The following is a 19,307-nucleotide window of genomic DNA, read 5'->3' as shown; positions in this document are numbered from 1 at the left end:
AGCCACTTCCTCCCATTCAATCTGCCTCAGTAAGGCTTTTTTAAGACATCACCACATACTGAGAGATTAGGGAAAGAGGTGAGCAGCATATTTAGATGTGTTTGTGTGTGTTTGTGTACTGTACATCTATCTTCCACACAAGAACACACACTCACTCACCTTGTTGTAAAGAAAAGCCTAACTGTCCATCCTAGATCAGAAGTGGGATGTTCTCTTGGCAAATAGATGTATGTTGACAGCCCAACTCACATGCTCCCACAATACACACTTCTGATTTAAATTCAGATATTTATTTGGTTTTTGTAGCTCAGAGGCTTCTCCGTTTAAAAATAGTCATGCTTACAAAAATAACATGTACATAGTTTGTAGGAAAATACATCATTCAACACAATCACCAGCAGCATTCATTTAGAATGTCAGAAAACTACGTCCGAGTCAGATGTCTGAGTACCGATAAGTTATGGTAGTGGGCAGGGGCAGCCATTGTTGTAGGTGTGTGTTTCTGTGTGCGTTTGTTTAACGACATGGTCAGATGGAAGGATAGTGACGGCACACACACACCATCTCCCATTTACCCCCAAGGAAACACACATTTCCTCTGTAAGTGCAGCAACTAACTTACAGGGGCTGGTGCCCCAGTGAACGAACGCACGCACGCACGCACACACACACACACAGAGACAGGTGTGCACACGCACACTTGGCAGCCACATGCATAACAACCAACCCCAATGCTCAATTCATGGTCTTAGGGAAGACATGGTTGAACTCATAACAGGACTCTATCAAAAATGTAAGATGAGCTGATGGTTAAGAATATAAAGTCGAATCAATAAATGACTGTTACTCTGTGGCAATACATTCAGGCTCAGAAGTAACACACAGTATACTTTACTGCAAAACGTTTCCTATAACTCACACCATGTCCAAGACAGTGACAGATTGTAAGAATTACAGCAACCACAAAGCACACCAAAAACACCCACACTAGGTAAAATGTTCAACACATGGAAGTCCACCATGGTTGTTAATAGTTGGAATTCCCTCTGTGGCACAAACGTGTTCCTGCAATGACTAATGATTGCTGTGTTCAAAATATATCTTGGTATCTTTGGCTAAAAATATTTGTTAAAATATCTCAATACAAATTTGCTTCAGAGATTCAACAGAGATTTGTTGTAGATGGTTACATACCATACACATCACTATAATGTTGAATACAAATACTAAAACAATTACAAAAGCATTATCCATTAAAAAAAAGTCCCTCATAATAATGTCCTGCACAGTTACTGTCAATGCAAAGTGTACAGTTGGCCATTTCACCATTCTGAACCTATTCCTGAGAGAAACAGAGGGAGAGAAAGAGAGAGAAAGAGAAAGAGAGAGAGGAAGAGAAAGAGAAAGAGAGAGAAAGAGAGAGAGGAAGAGAAAGAGATAGAAAGAGAGAGAGGAAGAGAGAGAGAGGAAGAGAAAGAGGAAAAGAAAGAGAGAGAGGAAGAGAAAGAGAGAGAGGAAGAGAAAGAGAGAGAGGAAGAGAAAGAGAGAGAGGAAGAGAAAGGTATACAGAGCAAGGACAAGGGGGTAATAACACATGAAGAAGGAAGGCATGAGAGAATGCTCTTCCTTTCTTAGGGCTGCTGTGGAGACCTAACCAGTATGACAACATCCTGTGATACTGAACAGAATGGAGGACAAGTGTAGTTGGACGGGTGTTGAGGGGTGTCATGGTGATTGTCGGGGTTCTGTCTCCGCAGTGTTGTCAGTGTCGTCGATGATTTCCCAGGAAGAAGCAGCGTTGTTTTCACCGGGACTACGGCTGCTGTGGTTGCTGCCGGAGCGGGTCAGGAAGCCAAAGCTAGGAGACAACACAGGTCTAGGATCAGCTATACTAACTCACAACCAGAAGAAACTAAAGGTACACACAGGAGGAGAGAAAACAACACAGTCCACAGGTCAGAGATATTGTCTGAAAGGTTATATGCCACATAGCCTCTTGTGACCGACTGTGATCATTAAACAGGAAGCGTGCATGTGAGATTTGGTTCAGTGTTTCTGAGATCGTGTCCAAGATGGCGTAGCAGTGCAAACGTTGTTTGTCGTTTTCCTGTGTACATTTTTTATTTTTCGTCTTTTTTAAAAATATATTTCAATTTATTATGTTTGTTTATTCCATGTGTAACTCTGTGTTGTTGTTTGTGTCGCACTGCTTTGCTTTGAAAATAAAGGAGGGCGCATACTCTAGGAGATCAGATGCAAAAATGTAATGTCCAACGTTTCGACAGCCAAGCTGTCTTCATCAGGGTATAATCAAACACTGCGGGATGACTCGTTTATATAGTGTCAAAAGACACAGGTGTCTGTAATCATAGGAGAGGGGGTGACCTCGACAATTTATTGTTAAAACGAGAGGCTGCTTGGATCTTTAACTTAAAGACCCTTGCTCCCTTCGGTCTCAACGTAGACTTTGATCTGAAGCCATTCTTGTGACTATTGTGACTTTGCCATTGTAATTGTTTGTAAGCTTGTGTAGTCTAAAATGAATCTATGATCGTATGCTATCCATTTGTTTTTTTGTATGCTGTTCTTTGTATGCCATTTTAATCATTTATAATTAACCAATGATATTAGGTCACACTTGGCCATGATTACAGACACCTGTGTCTTTTGACACTATATAAACGAGTCATCCCGCAGTGTTTGATTATACCCTGATGAAGACAGCTTGGCTGTCGAAACGTTGGACATTACATTTTTGCATCTGAGCTCCTAGAGTGTGCGGCTCTCCTTTATTTGCAAGTGTTGCACTCCGCTAGCCAGCACCTCGTCTAAATAGGTGTGCCTTTCTTTTTCTTCTAGCACTGCTTTGCTTTATCTTGGCCAGGTCGCAGTTGTAAATGAGAACTTGTTCTCAACTGGCCTACCTGGTTAAATAAAGGTGAAATAGAAAATACAAAATAAATAAAAACATGTAGTGAGTACTACATTCTGTAGATATGAGGTAGTCCCTGGTTACACCACAAGGGGGAGTAGTCTATGTTTATATTAATGGGCTTAGTCAGAGGCATCAGCAGGTGCTGTGAAATGTATACATTGAAAGTAAAAGCAGAACAGTGAACAGAGTGGTAGCATGTGTTTGAATGTCTGCCTAGAGGTAAACATAGACACACAACAGTATTATCAGGAGACCAGGGGTAGTTTAACATAGACAAACAATATCATCAGGATTCAGGACTTAGCAACAAGTTGATGGAACGATTATCTAACCTACCACAGACCTGCCTCAACTTTGCATAGCCAATCAGTGGCCTCGCAGTAAGGGTTATGGTAGGGAACTGCATAGTTAACTGAGGCTCATTGTCATTTCAAATCAGGCTTTTGCAGGAATTCTCCAACAGAACAAGGTCCTGCATCAGTTTAGCAGCGTAACAACATTGTAACAGACAACTATTCATACCAAATTTCTAGAACTATCTTCTGACTGGGTTTCTTTGAATGTTGTAAATGTGCTTTAAACATGTTTACATTTCTGTATGTAAAATGCTATGTTAATACATGTGTTGTTTACATTAGTAAAAACAGGCCAGTAGTACTTACAGGTTCCTGATGCGAGACTCTTGTGGTTTGCTGTCAGTGCTGTCTGTCCCGGTTTCTGTCTCTGCTCTCCTCTCAAACAAGGGTCCTTTCTCCTCATCACTGTTTAAGGAAAGCACATCCACAAAGTCAGCACTGCATCTTTGTGTGTGTGTACATGTGTGTGTGTGTGTGTGTGTGTGTGTGTGTGTGTGTGTGTGTGTATGCATATGTGTGTGTAACTGTGTGTGTGTACAACGTGTGTGTGTGTGTGTGTGTCAGTGTCACCTGCTGCATTCGTCCTCTGGCATGCCCAACATCTTGGCCTTGATGACAGTTTTCTGTTTCTTTATGGCAGAACGTACAGCGTCCAGCAAGAAGCCTGGACACCGCTCATCATTCAGGATCTCCCTGTGAGGATGACACAAATGACACACACATCCGTAAAGACACACACAAGTATATGGAACTAGACAAACACAAACATGTAAACACATACACACTCATATGAAACATCCCCCATAGTACCTACCTCTGGTAGTAGGAGAGTTCCTCCTGCACCAGGAACAGGTTGGCTTTGAGCTCGTTCCTCTCTGTCAGCATCTCTCTGACCTCCTGCTTGGTGAAACAGGGTCTGTTGGGATCCTTCAGGTCTATCACCAGCTTGTCAGTCAGGTCCACTTCGGTCTTACACGGATTGGCCTGTAGGGGTGGAGAAAACACAGGTACACTATCACAATTGAGTTAATGTAACAACAGTCATGTGTTTTATGGCTAAGGGACACAAAATGTTGTTGTTCACCTGGTATAACACATTTAGTGAACTTCAGTCTATGAATTTGTCTAAATGCAATAGGAAAAGCATAATACCCATCAAAATGAGGAGATTTGGCAAAATGTGTGACTATTACAAAGTAACAAGACAACATTTTTCTTGTAGTGAGATGTCTTAGTCACATTATACTGTAGGTGGACAATACATACATGTACATCTTGTGCCAACGGTGTTTCCTCTCAGAACTATAAGTTAACTCCTTTGTCAGAGAGAAAAGTCACAGATATTACCTTAATTTCTCTTATCTTAGTCATAACAAATATTTCAAAATGGCTACAGCTTCTTTTACAGGGAGAAGAGTTTAAAGAAACAAAGGCCAAGTGTAAGACTTGGCAGAGAGAGGACAGTGACAAATGTTCAAAGATTAAAGTTCAGCTCCAAAATAAACTGAGGGAGAGGGCAGGACACTAAAAGTTCTCTAGAGAAATGACAACAAGGTGTAACAAACAGTAAAGTGAGTCAGAATACACTGGATGACTAATGTTATGTAGTATTATAAACTTGGTACTTTGGGTCCTGGATACTGATTGGCTGAAACAGCATTTCACAAGTATGACTTAAAAGTACTTGTTTACTGTTCTATTCAGGTTGGTAACCAGTTTATAATAGCAATAATGCACCTTAGGGATTTGGGGGACTTTTTACTTAAATATAATATGAAGGTCCAAGGCCAATTCAAAAATGGAAATTAATCCTATCCTTTCAACAAGGGACAAACACACCTCTACACACACAGAGCCACCCATCCACACACATACAACCCCCCACACCATGCATGCACACACACCCCACCGCTTTCACACAGACACTTCTTACCGTGCCAGCAGCAGTGTTGGCCTTTTCCAGCTGGGTGGTGAGGCGTTCTATCTCTTTCTGTTTCTCTCTGAGGTCTGCCTCCATGTCAGCCTTCCTCTCCACAGCATTCTTCACCTGGGCCGTGACGATGCTCTGCTTGTGTCTCAGCTCCCCATTCATCTTCATGAAGCGCTCCAACTGCTCCTGCAGCTGTACACGCACGCACGCACACACACACACACACACACACACAGACACAGACACACACAGACACACACACACACACATACAGGTATGTAACAACACATTAACATAACACTGATATTGCATACATATACACTCATTCACATCCAGGCCGATGATATGATATGATAGATATCATAGCAGGCCTTTGTGGGGGTGCAGAGACTCATTGTGAGCAAGAGGAGAGGACCATATTAGACAAACAAAGGGGGTTACTCCCATGAACAGAAAAGCATGTTCAAGCATCATTTTGAGCAAACTTAATTTAGGATGCCCTGGGTTCTAAGTAAGGTGAAAAGCCTAGAAACATCAACAAACACACCCAGCTCGAGCTGGAGTTTAAAACCATTACTGTGTGACAGAGAGCTGCTGTGAATAAGGGAGTGGAGTCATGGCCCAGACTTGTCTCCAAGGTGTGGGTGATGCTCTGCACAAACCCATAACCATAACAACTATACCAGTACTGTTTCAGTATCATGTTTTATTAGTCGTATGTACACGTGGCATACACCGTCCAATGAAATGCTTACGTGCAGGTTCCTTCTTGACAATGCAACAACAATAAATAATAAAAGATAAGAATACGAACGTAAAGTAAAATGGCTCGGTAGAATAGAATAAACATTTTAGTATATGTATAATACACAATTTATAGTCCAATATTTACAAGTGTTTAGAGGAAGGGAGGATTGAGGGGCAAGTGTTTGAATTGTGCACTATTAAGCAATCATAACAAGAATCTCGTAGTAGCAGTTGTGATGTGTGTGTAGCATGAATGTGCACTGAGTGTACAAAACATGATCCCTCCATGACATAGACAAAGCAGGAGAATCCAGGGGAAAGCTATGATCCCTTATTGATGTCACTTGTTAAATCCACTTCAATCAGTGTAGATGGAGGGGAGGAGATATGTTAAATAATTATTTTTAAGCCTTGAGACATGGATGTTGTATGTGTACCATTCTGAGGGTGAATGGGCGAGACAAAATATTTAAGTGCATTTGAACGAGGTATGGTAGTAGGTGCCAGGTGCACCGATTTCAGTGTGTCAAGAACTGCAACGCTGCTGGGTATTTCATGCTTAACAGTTTCCTGTGTGTATCAAGAATGGTCCACCACTCAAAGGACATCCAGCAAACTTGACACAACTGTGGGAAGCATTAGAGTCAACATAGGCCAGGATCCCTGTGGAACGCTTTCGATACCCTGTAGAGTCCATGCCCCGACGAATTGAGGCTGTTCTGAGTAGAGGTCGACCGATTAAACGGAATGGCCGATTAATTAGGGCCGATTTCAAGTTTTCATAACAATCGGTAATCTGCATTTTTGGACACCGATTATGGCCAATTACATTACACTCCATGAGGAGATGCGTGGCAGGCTGACTACCTGTTATGCGAGTGCAGCAAGGAGCCACGGTAAGGTGCTAGCTAGCATTAAAAGTATCTTATAAAAAACAATTAATCTTAACATAATCACTAGTTAACTACACATGGTTGATGATATTACTAGTTTATCTAGCTTGTCCTGCGTTGCATATAATCAATGTGGTGCCTGTTAATTTATCATTGAATCATAGCCTACATCGCCAAACGGGTGATTTAACAAGCGCATTTGCGAAAAAAAGTCCTGTCGTTGCACCAAAGTGTACCTAACCATAAACATCAAAGACTTTCTTAAAATCAATACACAAGTTGGAAACTAATTTGCCAGAATTTTACGTAATTATGACATAACATTGAAGGTTGTGCAATGTAACAGGAATATTTAGACTGATGGACGCCACCCATTAGATAAAATACAGAACGGTTCTGTATTTCACTGAAAGAATAAACATTTTGTTTTCGAAATGATAGTTTCCGGATTTTACCATATTAATGACCTAAGGCTCGTATTTCTGTGTGTTATTATGTTATAATTAAGTCTATGATTTGATATTTGAAAGAGCAGTCTGACTGAGCGGTGGTAGGCAGCAGCAGGCTCGTAAGCATTCATTCACTTTTGTGTGTTTACCAACAGCTCTTCGCTGTGCTTCAAGCCTATCAACTCGAGATTAGGCTGGTGTAACCGATGTGAAATGGCTAGCTAGTTAGCGGGGTGCACGCTAATAACATTTCAATCGGTGACGTCACTCGCTCTGAGACCTTGAAGTAGTTGTTCCCCTTGCTCTGCAAGGGCCGCATCTTTTGTGGAGCGATGGGTAACGATGCTTTGAGGGTGGCTGTTATCGATGTGTTCCTGGTTCGAGCCCAGGTAGGGGCGAGTGTCACGACTTCCGCCGAAGTCGGTTTCTCTCCTTGTTCGGGCGGCGTTCGGCGGTCATCGTCGCCGGTCTTCTAGCCATCGCCGATCCACCTTTCATTTTCCATTTGTTTTGTCTTGACTTTCTGCACACCTGGTTTACATCTCCTACTAATTACATGTGTATTTAACCCTCTGTTCCCTCCATGTCTGTGTGGCGTATTGTTTATTGTCAAGGTTGGCACGCTTCCGGCTGGTTTGTGCCGGGTTTTGTTTTATTACCCGTGCTTTGTGGCAGCCGGTACTTTGTACTTGGGTTTTGTACTTTTTCTGCCTCATCTTGTTCTTTGGGCATTTTGTGTTGTGACGCGGTTGCGTTCTGTATTATGATTGCCTAAGTAAAGTGCTTTGTCCATTCATCTCTGCTCTCCTGCTCCTGACTTCCATGCACCAGCTACACCCACCGTTGACAGCGAGGAGAGGGACGGAAGCTATACTGTTACACTGGCAATACTAAAGTGACTATAAGAACATCCAATATTCAAAGGTATATTAAATACAAATGGTATAGAGAGAAAGTCCTTTAATTCCTATAATAACTACAACCTAAAACGTCTTACCTGGGAATATTGAAGAGTCATGTTAAAAGGAACTACCAGCTTTCATATGTTCTGTTCTGAGCAAGGAACTTAAACGCTAGCTTTCTTACATGGCACATATTGTACTTTTACTTTCTTCTCCAACACTTTGTTTTTGCATTATTTAAACCAAATTGAACATGTTTCATTATTTATTTGAGGCTAAATTGATTTTATTGATGTATTATATTAAGTTAAAATAAAAGTGTTCATTCAGTATTGTTGTAATTGTCATTATTACAAATAAAAAAATTGGCCAATTAATCGGTATCGGCTTTTTTTGGTCTTCCAATAATCGATATCGCGTTGAAAAATCATAATCGGTCAACCTCTAGTTCTGAGGGCAAAAGGTACTGCATCTCCATATAAGGAAGGTTTTCCTAATGTTTTGTACACTCAGTGTGTGTGTGTGTGTGTGTGTGTGTGTATGTGTGTGTGTGTGTGTGTGTGTGTGTGTGTGTGTGTGTATTCAGATAGACTGTACATGTAGTCTTCTTGTCCTTACCGCCTCCACCTCCTTAGACACGCTTCCTATCTGCTGTACTTTGGCTCTCAACTCATCTCTCTGCTTGTCAACCACCTCCTTCAGTTTCAGCATCACCTCCCGCTCCTGCCGTTGGACACGGTCTGAAACACAGGACCACAACAATACAATATCATCACTGTGGGTTTTCAATGGTCAACAGACGGCCCAGAGACAACACAGTAGGGCACAAAAAATTAAAGTAAAGAAATAAAAGCCCAACGGAAAACGGAAATGAATGTCCAGGAAGTCCCTAATGAACATGACCCAGTAGTTCATCAACCATCAACAGTCGGTCAAGACTAAGTCCCCAGCCAAAGCTGCTCAGTGGAGTGTATCTTAAGGTCTGTGGTTAAACAGTAAAGACACTTAAGGATTATCCTTCAGCACATGGTCATTTTTAAGTGGTCTGGTTTATACCTGTTGATTCAGACACACTACTCTGGACGTGTAATGACTGATACATAACCTATGGTGGAGATTATTTTATTTAACCTTTATTTAACTAGGAAAGTCAGATAAGAACAAATTCTTATTTACAACGACGGCCTACCCCGGCCAAACCCTCCCCTAACCCGGACGACGCTGGGCCAATTGTGCGTTGCCCTATGGGACTCCCGATCATGGCTGGTAGTGATACAGCCCGGGACCTAACCCGGGTCTGCAGTGACTTAGACCGCTGCGCCACTCAGGATCTATGGCGTTTTGCTTTGGATGGACATTGGAGACACTAATGTTCCTAGGCCAAACTGCAATAAAACAATCAAACTTAACAACAAGCAGCTAACATGGACCTCTTGGTGGGAAAACTGGTTTCAGAGTGTAGTATGGCCTGGGCCCGTAGAGGTACTGCAGGTGGTCCACAATTTTCTATACTTTTTTATAAATAAAACAAAATGAGAGCCTGCCTGCCGTTCTGTCCCTTTTTGACTCTGCCTTGGACTACGAACCTCTGCCTACCCACGACCTGCCCTTCGCCTGCCCCTTGTTATAATAAATATTCTGAGAACCGAAACATCCACCTCTTGTGTTTGCATCTGGGTCATATCCTGAGTCGTGATAGTACGAACTGGCCCTGACTGACCCAGCAGAATCGGACCAGCTCCGCAATGCTGTCTCCTTCCAAGGAGCCCCCATTAGAAGACACAAAGAGGTACTTCAAAACCTTATGGAAGGATTCCAGACCTTGGTGGAATGCCATTGCCACACTTTCACTACATTGCTGGAGCAATTCCAAGGATTATCAACTGGGCAACAAGCCACTACAGTAACACCCCTGACTCTCAGTAACCCCGCTACCAGTGGTGCTTCTCCCCAGCCTACCCCGGCTTCCCGAGAACACCGCTTACCTCTTCCGGAGCGCTATGCTGGAGATCCTGGAACCTGCTGGGCATTTCTCTCCCAGTGCTCCCTCATCTTTGAGGTACAGCCCTCTTTGTTTAATTTGTATCAGTTGAAAATAGTGTATCTTATAACGCTGATGTCTGTAAGGGCGCTCGCCTGGGCTATAGCAGTGTGGGATCAACCATCTGCCTTTTGCCTTAGTCTGGAGGATTTTGTTGCAGAGGTAAGGAAGGTGTTTGATTCCCCAGTGTCTGGGAGAGAGGCGGCTTGGAAGCTACCTCGTCTGAGTCAAGACTCCCGCAGTGTGGCAGACTACGTGGTTCACTTTTGGACGCTGTCCACCGAGAGGGCCTGGAATCCGGAGTACCTGTTCGACACCTTCCTTCATGGATTATCGCAGGAAATCAAAGACAAACTCACAGTCCGGGAGTTACCCAGGGACCTCGACTCCCTCATAGCCTTGAATATAAGGATCAATGGGCGTCTACGGGAACGTAGGAGAGAGGAATTCTGTGTTCAGCCACAGTCGCTCGTCCACGTTTTCTCCCTCACCTCCGAAGAACCCCGGAAGTCCCTGATGCCTGCATTCCTGAGAGAATTCGAAATCACCTGAGCCCCTCGGCGACTCGTCTCCTCCTGAGCCCATGCAACTGGGCAGGGCTAGATTGTCTCTTAGTGAACGTTTATGCAGGCTGAGCTTCAACAGTTGCCTGTATTGTGGTACTACAGGACATACAGGACAGCTGCCGGGATCATGCTTCCTCCTACCTCCCCTGCCGGTGCAGGGTTTTTCTTTGTGGAAAAGAAGGACAAAACCCTGCGCCTGTGTGTTGACTACAGGGGCCTCAATGACATCGCTGTAAAGAATTACGAGTACCTGGTTATGCCGTTTGGTCTAAGTGCATTTATTTAAGTGCACACTCGCTCGTCCACGTTTTCTCCCTCACCTCCGAAGAACCCCGGAAGTCCCCAACGCCTGCATTCCCGAGAGAATTCGAAATCACCCGAGCCCCCTCAGCGACTAGTCTCCTCCTGAACCCATGCAACTGGACAGGGCTAGATTGTCTCCTTGCGAACGTTTACGCAGGCTGAGCTTCAACAGTTGCCTGTATTGTTGTACTACAGGACATTACATAGCCACCTGTCCAGTAAAAGAACAGGCTCATCAGTAGGTACGGGTACGCTGGTGGGCCATACAGGGAGTCTTCAAACTCCCATTACTTGTACTCCTCTCCATGCTGTTCCACTGCTGCTGTGGGGTGGTCGGTCAAAATGTCTTCGGGTGCTCATTGACTCTGGGGCTGATGAGAGCTTCATGGACGCTACCCTGGTAGCTGAGCTGGGAATCTCTGCTCAACTCCATTCCCATGGACGCCAGAGCTTTGACGGACTCTCCATTGGCAGGGTTACTCACAGTACGGTTCCCATTAACCTGCAGGTGTCGGGTAATCACAGTGAGTCCCTACAGTTTCTACTAATTGCATCTCGTCATACACTTGTGGTTTTGGGATTTTCATGGCTCCAGAGGCACAACCCCCTGATCGACTGGGCTACTAGTTCTATCCTGGGTTGGAGTCCGTTCTGCCATGCACATTGCCTTAAGGCGGCGCAGCCTGCCCTGGGACATCCTTCTGCGGGCTTGGGAAAAGCCTCGGATCTCCCGCGGAGTACCAGGACCTCCGGGAGGTTTTCAGCAAGGCTCGTGCCACATCCCTTCCTCTGCATTGACACTATGAATGCGCTATTGACCTCCTCCCGGGCACCACGCCACCTCGGGTCGGCTTTATTCCCTGTCTGCCCCGGAGACCAAGACCATGAAGGTATACATTGAGGACTCTCTAGCTGCCGGGATCATGCATCCTCCTGCCGGTGCAGGGTTTTTCTATGTGGAAAAGAAGGACAAAACCCTGCACCCGTGTATTGACTACCGGGGCCTCAATGACATCACTGTAAATAATTGTTACCCACTACCACTCCTCGGCTTTCGAGCTTCTCCAGGGGGTGACCATCTTTTCGAAGTTGGACCTTCGGAACGCCTACCACCTGGTTCGGATACGGGAATGAGACGAGTGGAAGACAGCCTTCAACATGGCTAGCGGACACAATGTGTACCTGGTTATGCCGTTTGGTCTGGCCAACGCTCCAGCAGTGTTCCAGGCCCTGGTCAACGATGTGCTCTGTGACATGTTGAACCGGTTTGTGTTTGTCTATCTCAACAACATCTTTGTCTTTACCCTGGCGGCTCAAGAGCATGTTCGCAATGTCCGACAAGTCCTCCAGTGCCTCCTGGAGAACCAGACGGATCCTGACAAGGTGAAAGCCGTGGTGGATTGGCCCCAACCCACATCCAGAGTTCAGCTGCAATGTTTCCTGGGATTTGCTCATTTCTACCGCCGCTTTATTCAGGGCTACAGCACCCTGGCCTCCCCCCTCTCTGCACTCCCCTCTCCCAAGGTTCCGTTCATGTGATCCCCAGCTGCTGACCGGGCGTTTCTGGATCTGAAGCACCGCTTCACCACAGCCCTCATCCTAATCCATTCGGACACATCCCGTCAGTTTGTGGTGGCGGTTGACGCCTCAGACATTGGAGTGGGGTCCGTCCTGTCCCAGCCTTCTGTCCAGGACCAAAAGCTGCATCCATGTGCTTTCCTCTCCCATCGTCTCCATTTCGCTGAGAGGAACTATGATGTGGGAAATCGGGAACTTATTGCAGTCAAGATGGAGGAGTGAAGGCACTGGCTCAAAGGGAAGGAACATCCATTCTTAGTGTGGACCGATTGTAAGAATTTGGAATATCTTCGCACCGCCAAGTGCTCAACTCAAGACAGGCTTGTTGGGCTCTGTTATTCACGCGATTCAATTTTACCATCTCCTACTGCACTGGATTCAAGAATGTGAAGCCCGATGCCCTCTTCCGCCTGTATAGTTCCGCTGCTACAGCATCTGACACTGAGGCCATCCTCCCTACCTCCTGTCTAGCAGCTACACTAGTCTGGGGTATTGAGAACCGGGTCTGCAAGGGGCCACCTTCCCAGCCAGACCCCGGGGAGGGGGTGGCTAACCAGATGTTCATCCCAGATTTTCCCGGTCCTGGAATGGAGCCATTCCTCTAAACTCACCTGTCATCCCGGCTCCCGCCGGACCCTGGCTTTCTTCCACCAACGTTTTTGGTGGCCCACCATGGTCCCGGACATCTCCGCATTCGTTGCCGCCTGCACTGTGTGCACACAGAATATGTCTTTGCGGCAAGCTCCGGCTGGCCTCCTACAACCACTCCCTGTTCCTCATTGCCACTGGTACCATATATCCCTGGACCTTGTCACTGCTCTCCCTCTGTCTGATGGCAACACCACCATCTTTACTGTGGAGGATAGGTTTTCCAAAGCTGCACATTTCATTCCCCTTCCAAAGTTACCCTCAGCCAAGGAGACAACCTAGCTTATGGTGCAGCACATCTTCTGGATTTATGGACTTCCGATCGACATGGTCTCCGATTGGGGTTCTCTGTTCTCGTCCAGGTTCTGGAAGGCATTCTGCACCCTCATTGCATCATCGGCCAGCCTGTCCTCCGGGTTTCATCCCCAGTCTAACGGCTAATCAGAGTGGTCCAATCAGACTCGTCTCTGCCAAAACCACCACCTGGAGCCAGTAACTTGTGTGGGTAGAGTACGCCCGCAACTCCTTCCCTGCTCGGCCACTGGACTCTCGCCCTTCGAGTGTTCCTTGGGTTACCAGCCCCCGCTCTTCCCTGAGCAAGAGGTCAGCATAGCCTCGGCCCAGATGTTCGTCCGCCGGTCCGCTCTTTTTACGACCACCTCCAGGCATCACCGGCCTCCGGCTCCCCGCTATCGGCCAGGGCAATGGGTATGGCTGTCCACCCGTGATCTGCCCCTCCGGGTGGAGTCTCAAAAACTTTCCCCCCGTTTTATTTGCCCATTCCCCATCCCTAATGTCCTTAGCCCCTCTACTGTTCGTCTTTTGTTGCTCCTGCCTGCCCTGATCCTGAGCCTGCTGTTCTGTCCCTTTTTTGACTGTGCCTTGGACTACGAACCTCTGCCTGCCCCTTTATTGTGATAAAAATTCTGAGAACCGAACCATCCGACCTCCTGTGTCTGCATCTGGTTCATATCCTGAGTCGTGATACTATCTTGTTGAATGATACTAGGGTTGGTGCTCTTAGCAGCTTCTATAGCGAGAGTATCGACGACTAAGCAGGGACGAGATCAATAATGAATATCTTACTAATACTTCATAAGTTAGTGTAATAATACAAATATACGTGTCTATTATAGTCTATTAGTTTATATGTATCTTTTCTGCTTTGTTCGTCTTTCAGTATTTACATAACAAATGTCACATTTACGGTCACACATTCACTTCCCAAATAAACAAACACCAGAATTTCTCAGTCAGCAATGTTTTTCCGTGTGATTACCACCAGAAGTAAATACTCTGGTACTTTACCTGTTGTGGTGGGTAGTATGTTTGCATACACACATGTGAGAAGGGGATTGTTTCTAAGAGGTGTGTGATATATTATGTATGACAGAAAGGGTAAGTACCATGCCCATAAGGCAGACGTTTATACTAATCCTTCCTGGACATGGTTGCCCCTAAGGCAGATGTTTAAACTAGACTTCCTGGACATGGTTGACCCTAAGGCAGATGTTTAAACTAACCTTCCTGAGCATGGTTGACCCTAAGGCAGATGTTTAAACTAGTATTCCTGGACATGGTTGACCCTAAGGCAGATGTTTAAACTAACCTTCCTGAGCATGGTTGACCCTAAGGCAGATGTTTAAACTAGACTTCCTGGACATGGTTGACCCTAAGGCAGATGTTTAAACTAACCTCCCTGAGCATGGTTGCCCCTAAGGCAGATGTTTAAACTAGACTTCCTGGACATGGTTGCCCCTAAGGCAGATGTTTAAACTAGACTTCCTAGGCATGGTTGACCCTAAGGCAGATGTTTAAACTAACCTTCCTGAGCATGGTTGACCCTAAGGCAGATGTTTAAACTAACCTTCCTGAGCATGGTTGACCCTAAGGCAGATGTTTAAACTAACCTTCCTGAGCATGGTTGACCCTAAGGCAGATGTTTAAACTAACCTTCCTGAGCATGGTTGACCCTAAGGCAGATGTTTAAAACTAACCTTCCTGGGCATGGTTGCCCCTAAGGTAAATATTTAAACTAACTTTCCTTAGCATGGTTGCCCCTAAGGCCGATGTTTAAACTAACTTTCCTGAGCACGGTTGCCCCTAAGGCAGATGTTTAAGGCTGTTCTATATCAACCAACCTCCCTATATATCGTTGCCCTTAAGGCCGCTGTTTAAGCCAATCGCATGTTGTGACGGCCCTGAATTTTTCTGAACCGTCTCAGAGTGCTTCTCCTTCCAATAGGGCGCTTCCCCTTCAATTCCCAATTAAATAGTGCTTCTCCTTCCAATAGGGCGCTTTCCCTTTAATTCCCAATTAAATAGCCAGCTTCAGCTGCGCAAAAGTGGGGTTGTGATGGAGCAGTGAATGAGGATGTGTTCAACCCTCAGTTCCCGAAGCTTCTCTATTCCGTTTGTTTTGTTGCCGTTAAACGTGTGTTTTGTAGCCTAATAGAGTTTACCCAGGATCGGATCCACTCTTTGCGTCCGTGGACTACACCTCTCCGTTCTTCATGGCCTTTCTCCGCTGGAGATCTGTTGGCGGATTGGATTGTCTGACTGACCGACTGACTACCACCTTTTTGTATACGGTATTTCATTTGTTTTGATGTGATGTATACTGTGATGATTTATGTAGTTAGTTGTAGTTAAGGACTTAGTAAGAGTTGATACGCTTTAAAGTTCTGTGGTAAAATAATTGTTATATTGATTGTATGATTAATACTGGGTTTACGCTACACTGAATGAACGGACAAACATTGCGTGACAAAAGTCACTTCGAGTTCCCTGAACTCCTTTACCAGGCTGGACTCTTTTTAGGCCCGAGTTACAGGACATTTCTGGAGGAACCAGAACTCATTGTGTTATATTATTTATTATGTGTGTGTAATCATTGATGTTGCTAATACAACCCACGCAAAATAATATAGTTGTTTTTGAAGTTCTTTTCAATGTTTTAAGGGTTTATGAAAAGTGTATTTCCATCCTGACTTTTACATAAGTCCTTTGTATTGGTGTAGACTTGACGGACCAGATGGGACTCATTCCCTCCCAAACCAAAAGGAGAAACCAATGTTTTCTCTGGTAGGCACAACCTACCTGGCACCCCTATAAATAATAACCTCAAGTCAAAACCGTTACAGTGTGTGTTTATGTGTTTAAACCAACCTTCCTGGACATGGTTGCCCCTCAGGCAGCTCTGTAACTCCTGATTCTCCATCTGTAGATGCAATACCTGGGCCTGCAGCTCCTCGCACCTCCTCCTCTGCTTCTCCACCTCCTCCTGCACCTTCTGCTGGGGGACAAGGAGGAGCTGTTACAGACTCTGGGTTAGGAGGAGACACACAGCATACCCACCATAGAAATAGAATGACATTCTAGTCGTTATATTTATATGGTACCCATTACCATTGACTTCTAGTGAACTCATTGCCCAATACCAGAGGAGTCTACAGGTACTTGGTGGTGAGGAAGAATAGGCTCCTAATTAAATCAAATATATTGATAGCTACTGAGTGCTAGCTGAAGAATGTTCCAAGTGAAAGAGAATCGGTGACGTCACTTGCTCTGAGACCTTGAAGTAGTAGTTCCCCTTGCTCTGCAAGGGCCACGGCTTTTGTGGAGCGATGGGTAACGATGCTTCGTGGGTGTCAGTTGTTGATGTGTGCAGAGGGTCCCTGGTTCGCGCCCGGGTATGGGCGAGGGGACGGCCTAAAGTTATACTGTTACACCAACAAGACCAATAACCGACAGTGTAATCAGGTGTGAGACAGAAGGGCAGGGCCCATGGTGTGGTGTGTGGTGCATAGACATGTGGTGTAGTGAAAACTGTAGTACCAACATGTTTCCTACTATCATATCAAATCTATGATCGTTGAGATCAGACCAGATAACAGTGACTTCCCTAATTATACTGCGATTTTGTGGGTTATTTTTTATTAAACACTGCACAATGCAGTTTCTCCAGAGATACATCTGATCAAGACCGAAATGTGCGATGTAGTAGGGAGTTGTAGTTTCCAACATGACAATATTCTACATAGCTCATTGCAGAAAATGTGGTAATTAACTACATTGACCATAATCCATTGCATGGGACTTTTATTGTTTAATTCTGCGTTGTTACAGCATTCGACCAACGTAATGCACAGTGCAGTTAATGTAATGTTTATTTTTATCAAACCCAAAATCCGTGATACATACTGTGGCAATAGCGACCTGTCAATAAAAACACACGAGGAACATCATAACGACAATAGCACGAGCGTCCATTCCGAACACACCATTCCGTGATGTTACATAACAAAAACGACATATAGTCTACAATTCGCTTAGGCTACTAATACAACTAAAATGGAGCCTTCTCTGTGTGGGGGAATAGTTGCCAGTGGTAGGTCTACACTGTACACATAATGCGTCACACAGATAACAAATATGTTTTGTGAGCTGTCACTTGCCACTCACTGAATGGGCATGATGAATAACGTGGCATACTAACGTGCAGCAAGTAGTATAGTTATTCAATTGTACCCTAGCCGTCAAAACAATTAAATTGCTACATTGTAGCAGCAACTCCAAATCACATATCGCTAATTGAAACGATACGTCACTGGAGGTATTATCTCCCATGTTACTACCATATTATTACCACCGACTCACCCGTTGTATTTCGCTCTTGCTTTCTTCGCATTCTTTCACATTTCTCGCCTTCTTCTGTGTCTGTACATTAAGTGTTTCGAACGCTTTAAGTAATTCTTCTTCTTTTGACTTGTGAGCATGGTTCCGCGATGCGAAGCTCTCCAAAAGTTCTAGAACTTTGACAATTTTAGGCACCAGTCCTGTGGCGCTCTCTTTACCGTAGCCGTCAATAAGTGTTTCCACTTCCGAGCCAATCAATTTAGCTATTTCGTATACATCGTCCACAGTTAGTGCTGAACATGTCCTTTCAAAACACACCTCTGTCTTCTTGACGTCTTGCTTTTGATCGTTTCTATCAAAATCCTTCTCCATTATTGCACAAGTGTGCAAGTGCACAAGTTTTACTATCGAAACCCAGAAATAAAAAGAACGTCGTTCTCACGGTGACATGACAGTTCCCCGGTGAAAGAGTCGAAACACAATTAAATCGAAAGTGTTCTCGCAATAAACAGCGCGATATGCTGCTGCATCTAAACTTAATGCATTCGTCAAATCGTCACCCTATGCTCGAACTTGACTCTGCATGCTTGGTCAGAGACTAGAACAAACCCGTTCAAACTTGAACCTCATTCGAGTATACGTCACACATTTTACCTAACCCTAGTCTAGAACAATAATATGAGGCCCAATTCAAATAAAAAACAGTGTACAAGTGCACAAGTGTTGGCCAATATTTCTGCTGGTGGCTTGTTTCCCTCCTACTTTCCTGACCAATGTAATAGGAGTGAGTAATTTATTGTACCTTAATTTAACTGGGCAAGTCAGTAGGCCACAAATTCTTATTTACAATGGTGGCCTACTGCCAAACCCGGATGCTGGGCCAATTGTGCACTGCCCTATGGGACTCCCAATCACGGCCAGATGTGATACAGCCTGGATTCGAACCACGGACTCTTGTACTGAGATGCAGTATCTTAGACCACTGCACCACTCAGCAGTCCAAGAAGCTCCTCTTCAAGAGCCACATGTAATGTTACGCTAGGTCGCCCATAATGCATCAGACAGTCTGAGCATACAAATTGGATTTCCTCTGAAGGCATGGGAAACGATCAATGATGCTGTACTATTCTTTAACAGCAGCCATTGGTAAAATGGAATCAAACAAAATAGATCAAATGCAATTAAAAGGACAATCTACCCACATTTGTTTCATTGCCACGACAAATCAGAGTAAAAAAAAAAAACGTTTGTACTTTCTTTTTGTGAATGCTAAATTCTTCGTCATGGAGACAATGCCACAAAATAAAAGGTTCAGTCTGGC

General features: G+C 44.7%; 1 protein-coding gene across 2 annotated transcripts; it reads right to left on the bottom strand.

The window, feature by feature from the left end:
* Positions 1-274: 274 nt before the first annotated feature.
* Positions 275-18,687, bottom strand: LOC110507679 (Rab interacting lysosomal protein). Of its 2 annotated transcripts, none has more exons than XM_021587824.2 (8): positions 18,008-18,687; positions 16,517-16,643; positions 8,831-8,952; positions 5,225-5,413; positions 4,106-4,275; positions 3,862-3,984; positions 3,598-3,696; positions 275-1,858 (listed from the first exon to the last, which is right to left on the bottom strand). In XM_021587824.2, the coding sequence occupies exons 1-8, from the start codon at positions 18,356-18,358 to the stop codon at positions 1,726-1,728; spliced, it is 1,314 nt and encodes a 437-aa protein (XP_021443499.1). In that variant the 5' UTR covers positions 18,359-18,687; the 3' UTR covers positions 275-1,725. The 2 variants fall into 2 exon arrangements, with proteins under 2 accessions (XP_021443499.1, XP_021443500.1); XM_021587825.2 differs by having other exon boundaries at positions 16,517-16,640; positions 18,008-18,686.
* Positions 18,688-19,307: the final 620 nt, after the last annotated feature.

The sequence above is a fragment of the Oncorhynchus mykiss genome, chromosome 27 (genome assembly GCF_013265735.2).
Source record: "Oncorhynchus mykiss isolate Arlee chromosome 27, USDA_OmykA_1.1, whole genome shotgun sequence".
NCBI classification, from domain to species: domain Eukaryota; kingdom Metazoa; phylum Chordata; class Actinopteri; order Salmoniformes; family Salmonidae; genus Oncorhynchus; species Oncorhynchus mykiss.
Note: the sequence above shows the minus strand (reverse complement) of the source record. Positions and strands in the feature narration are given on the sequence as shown.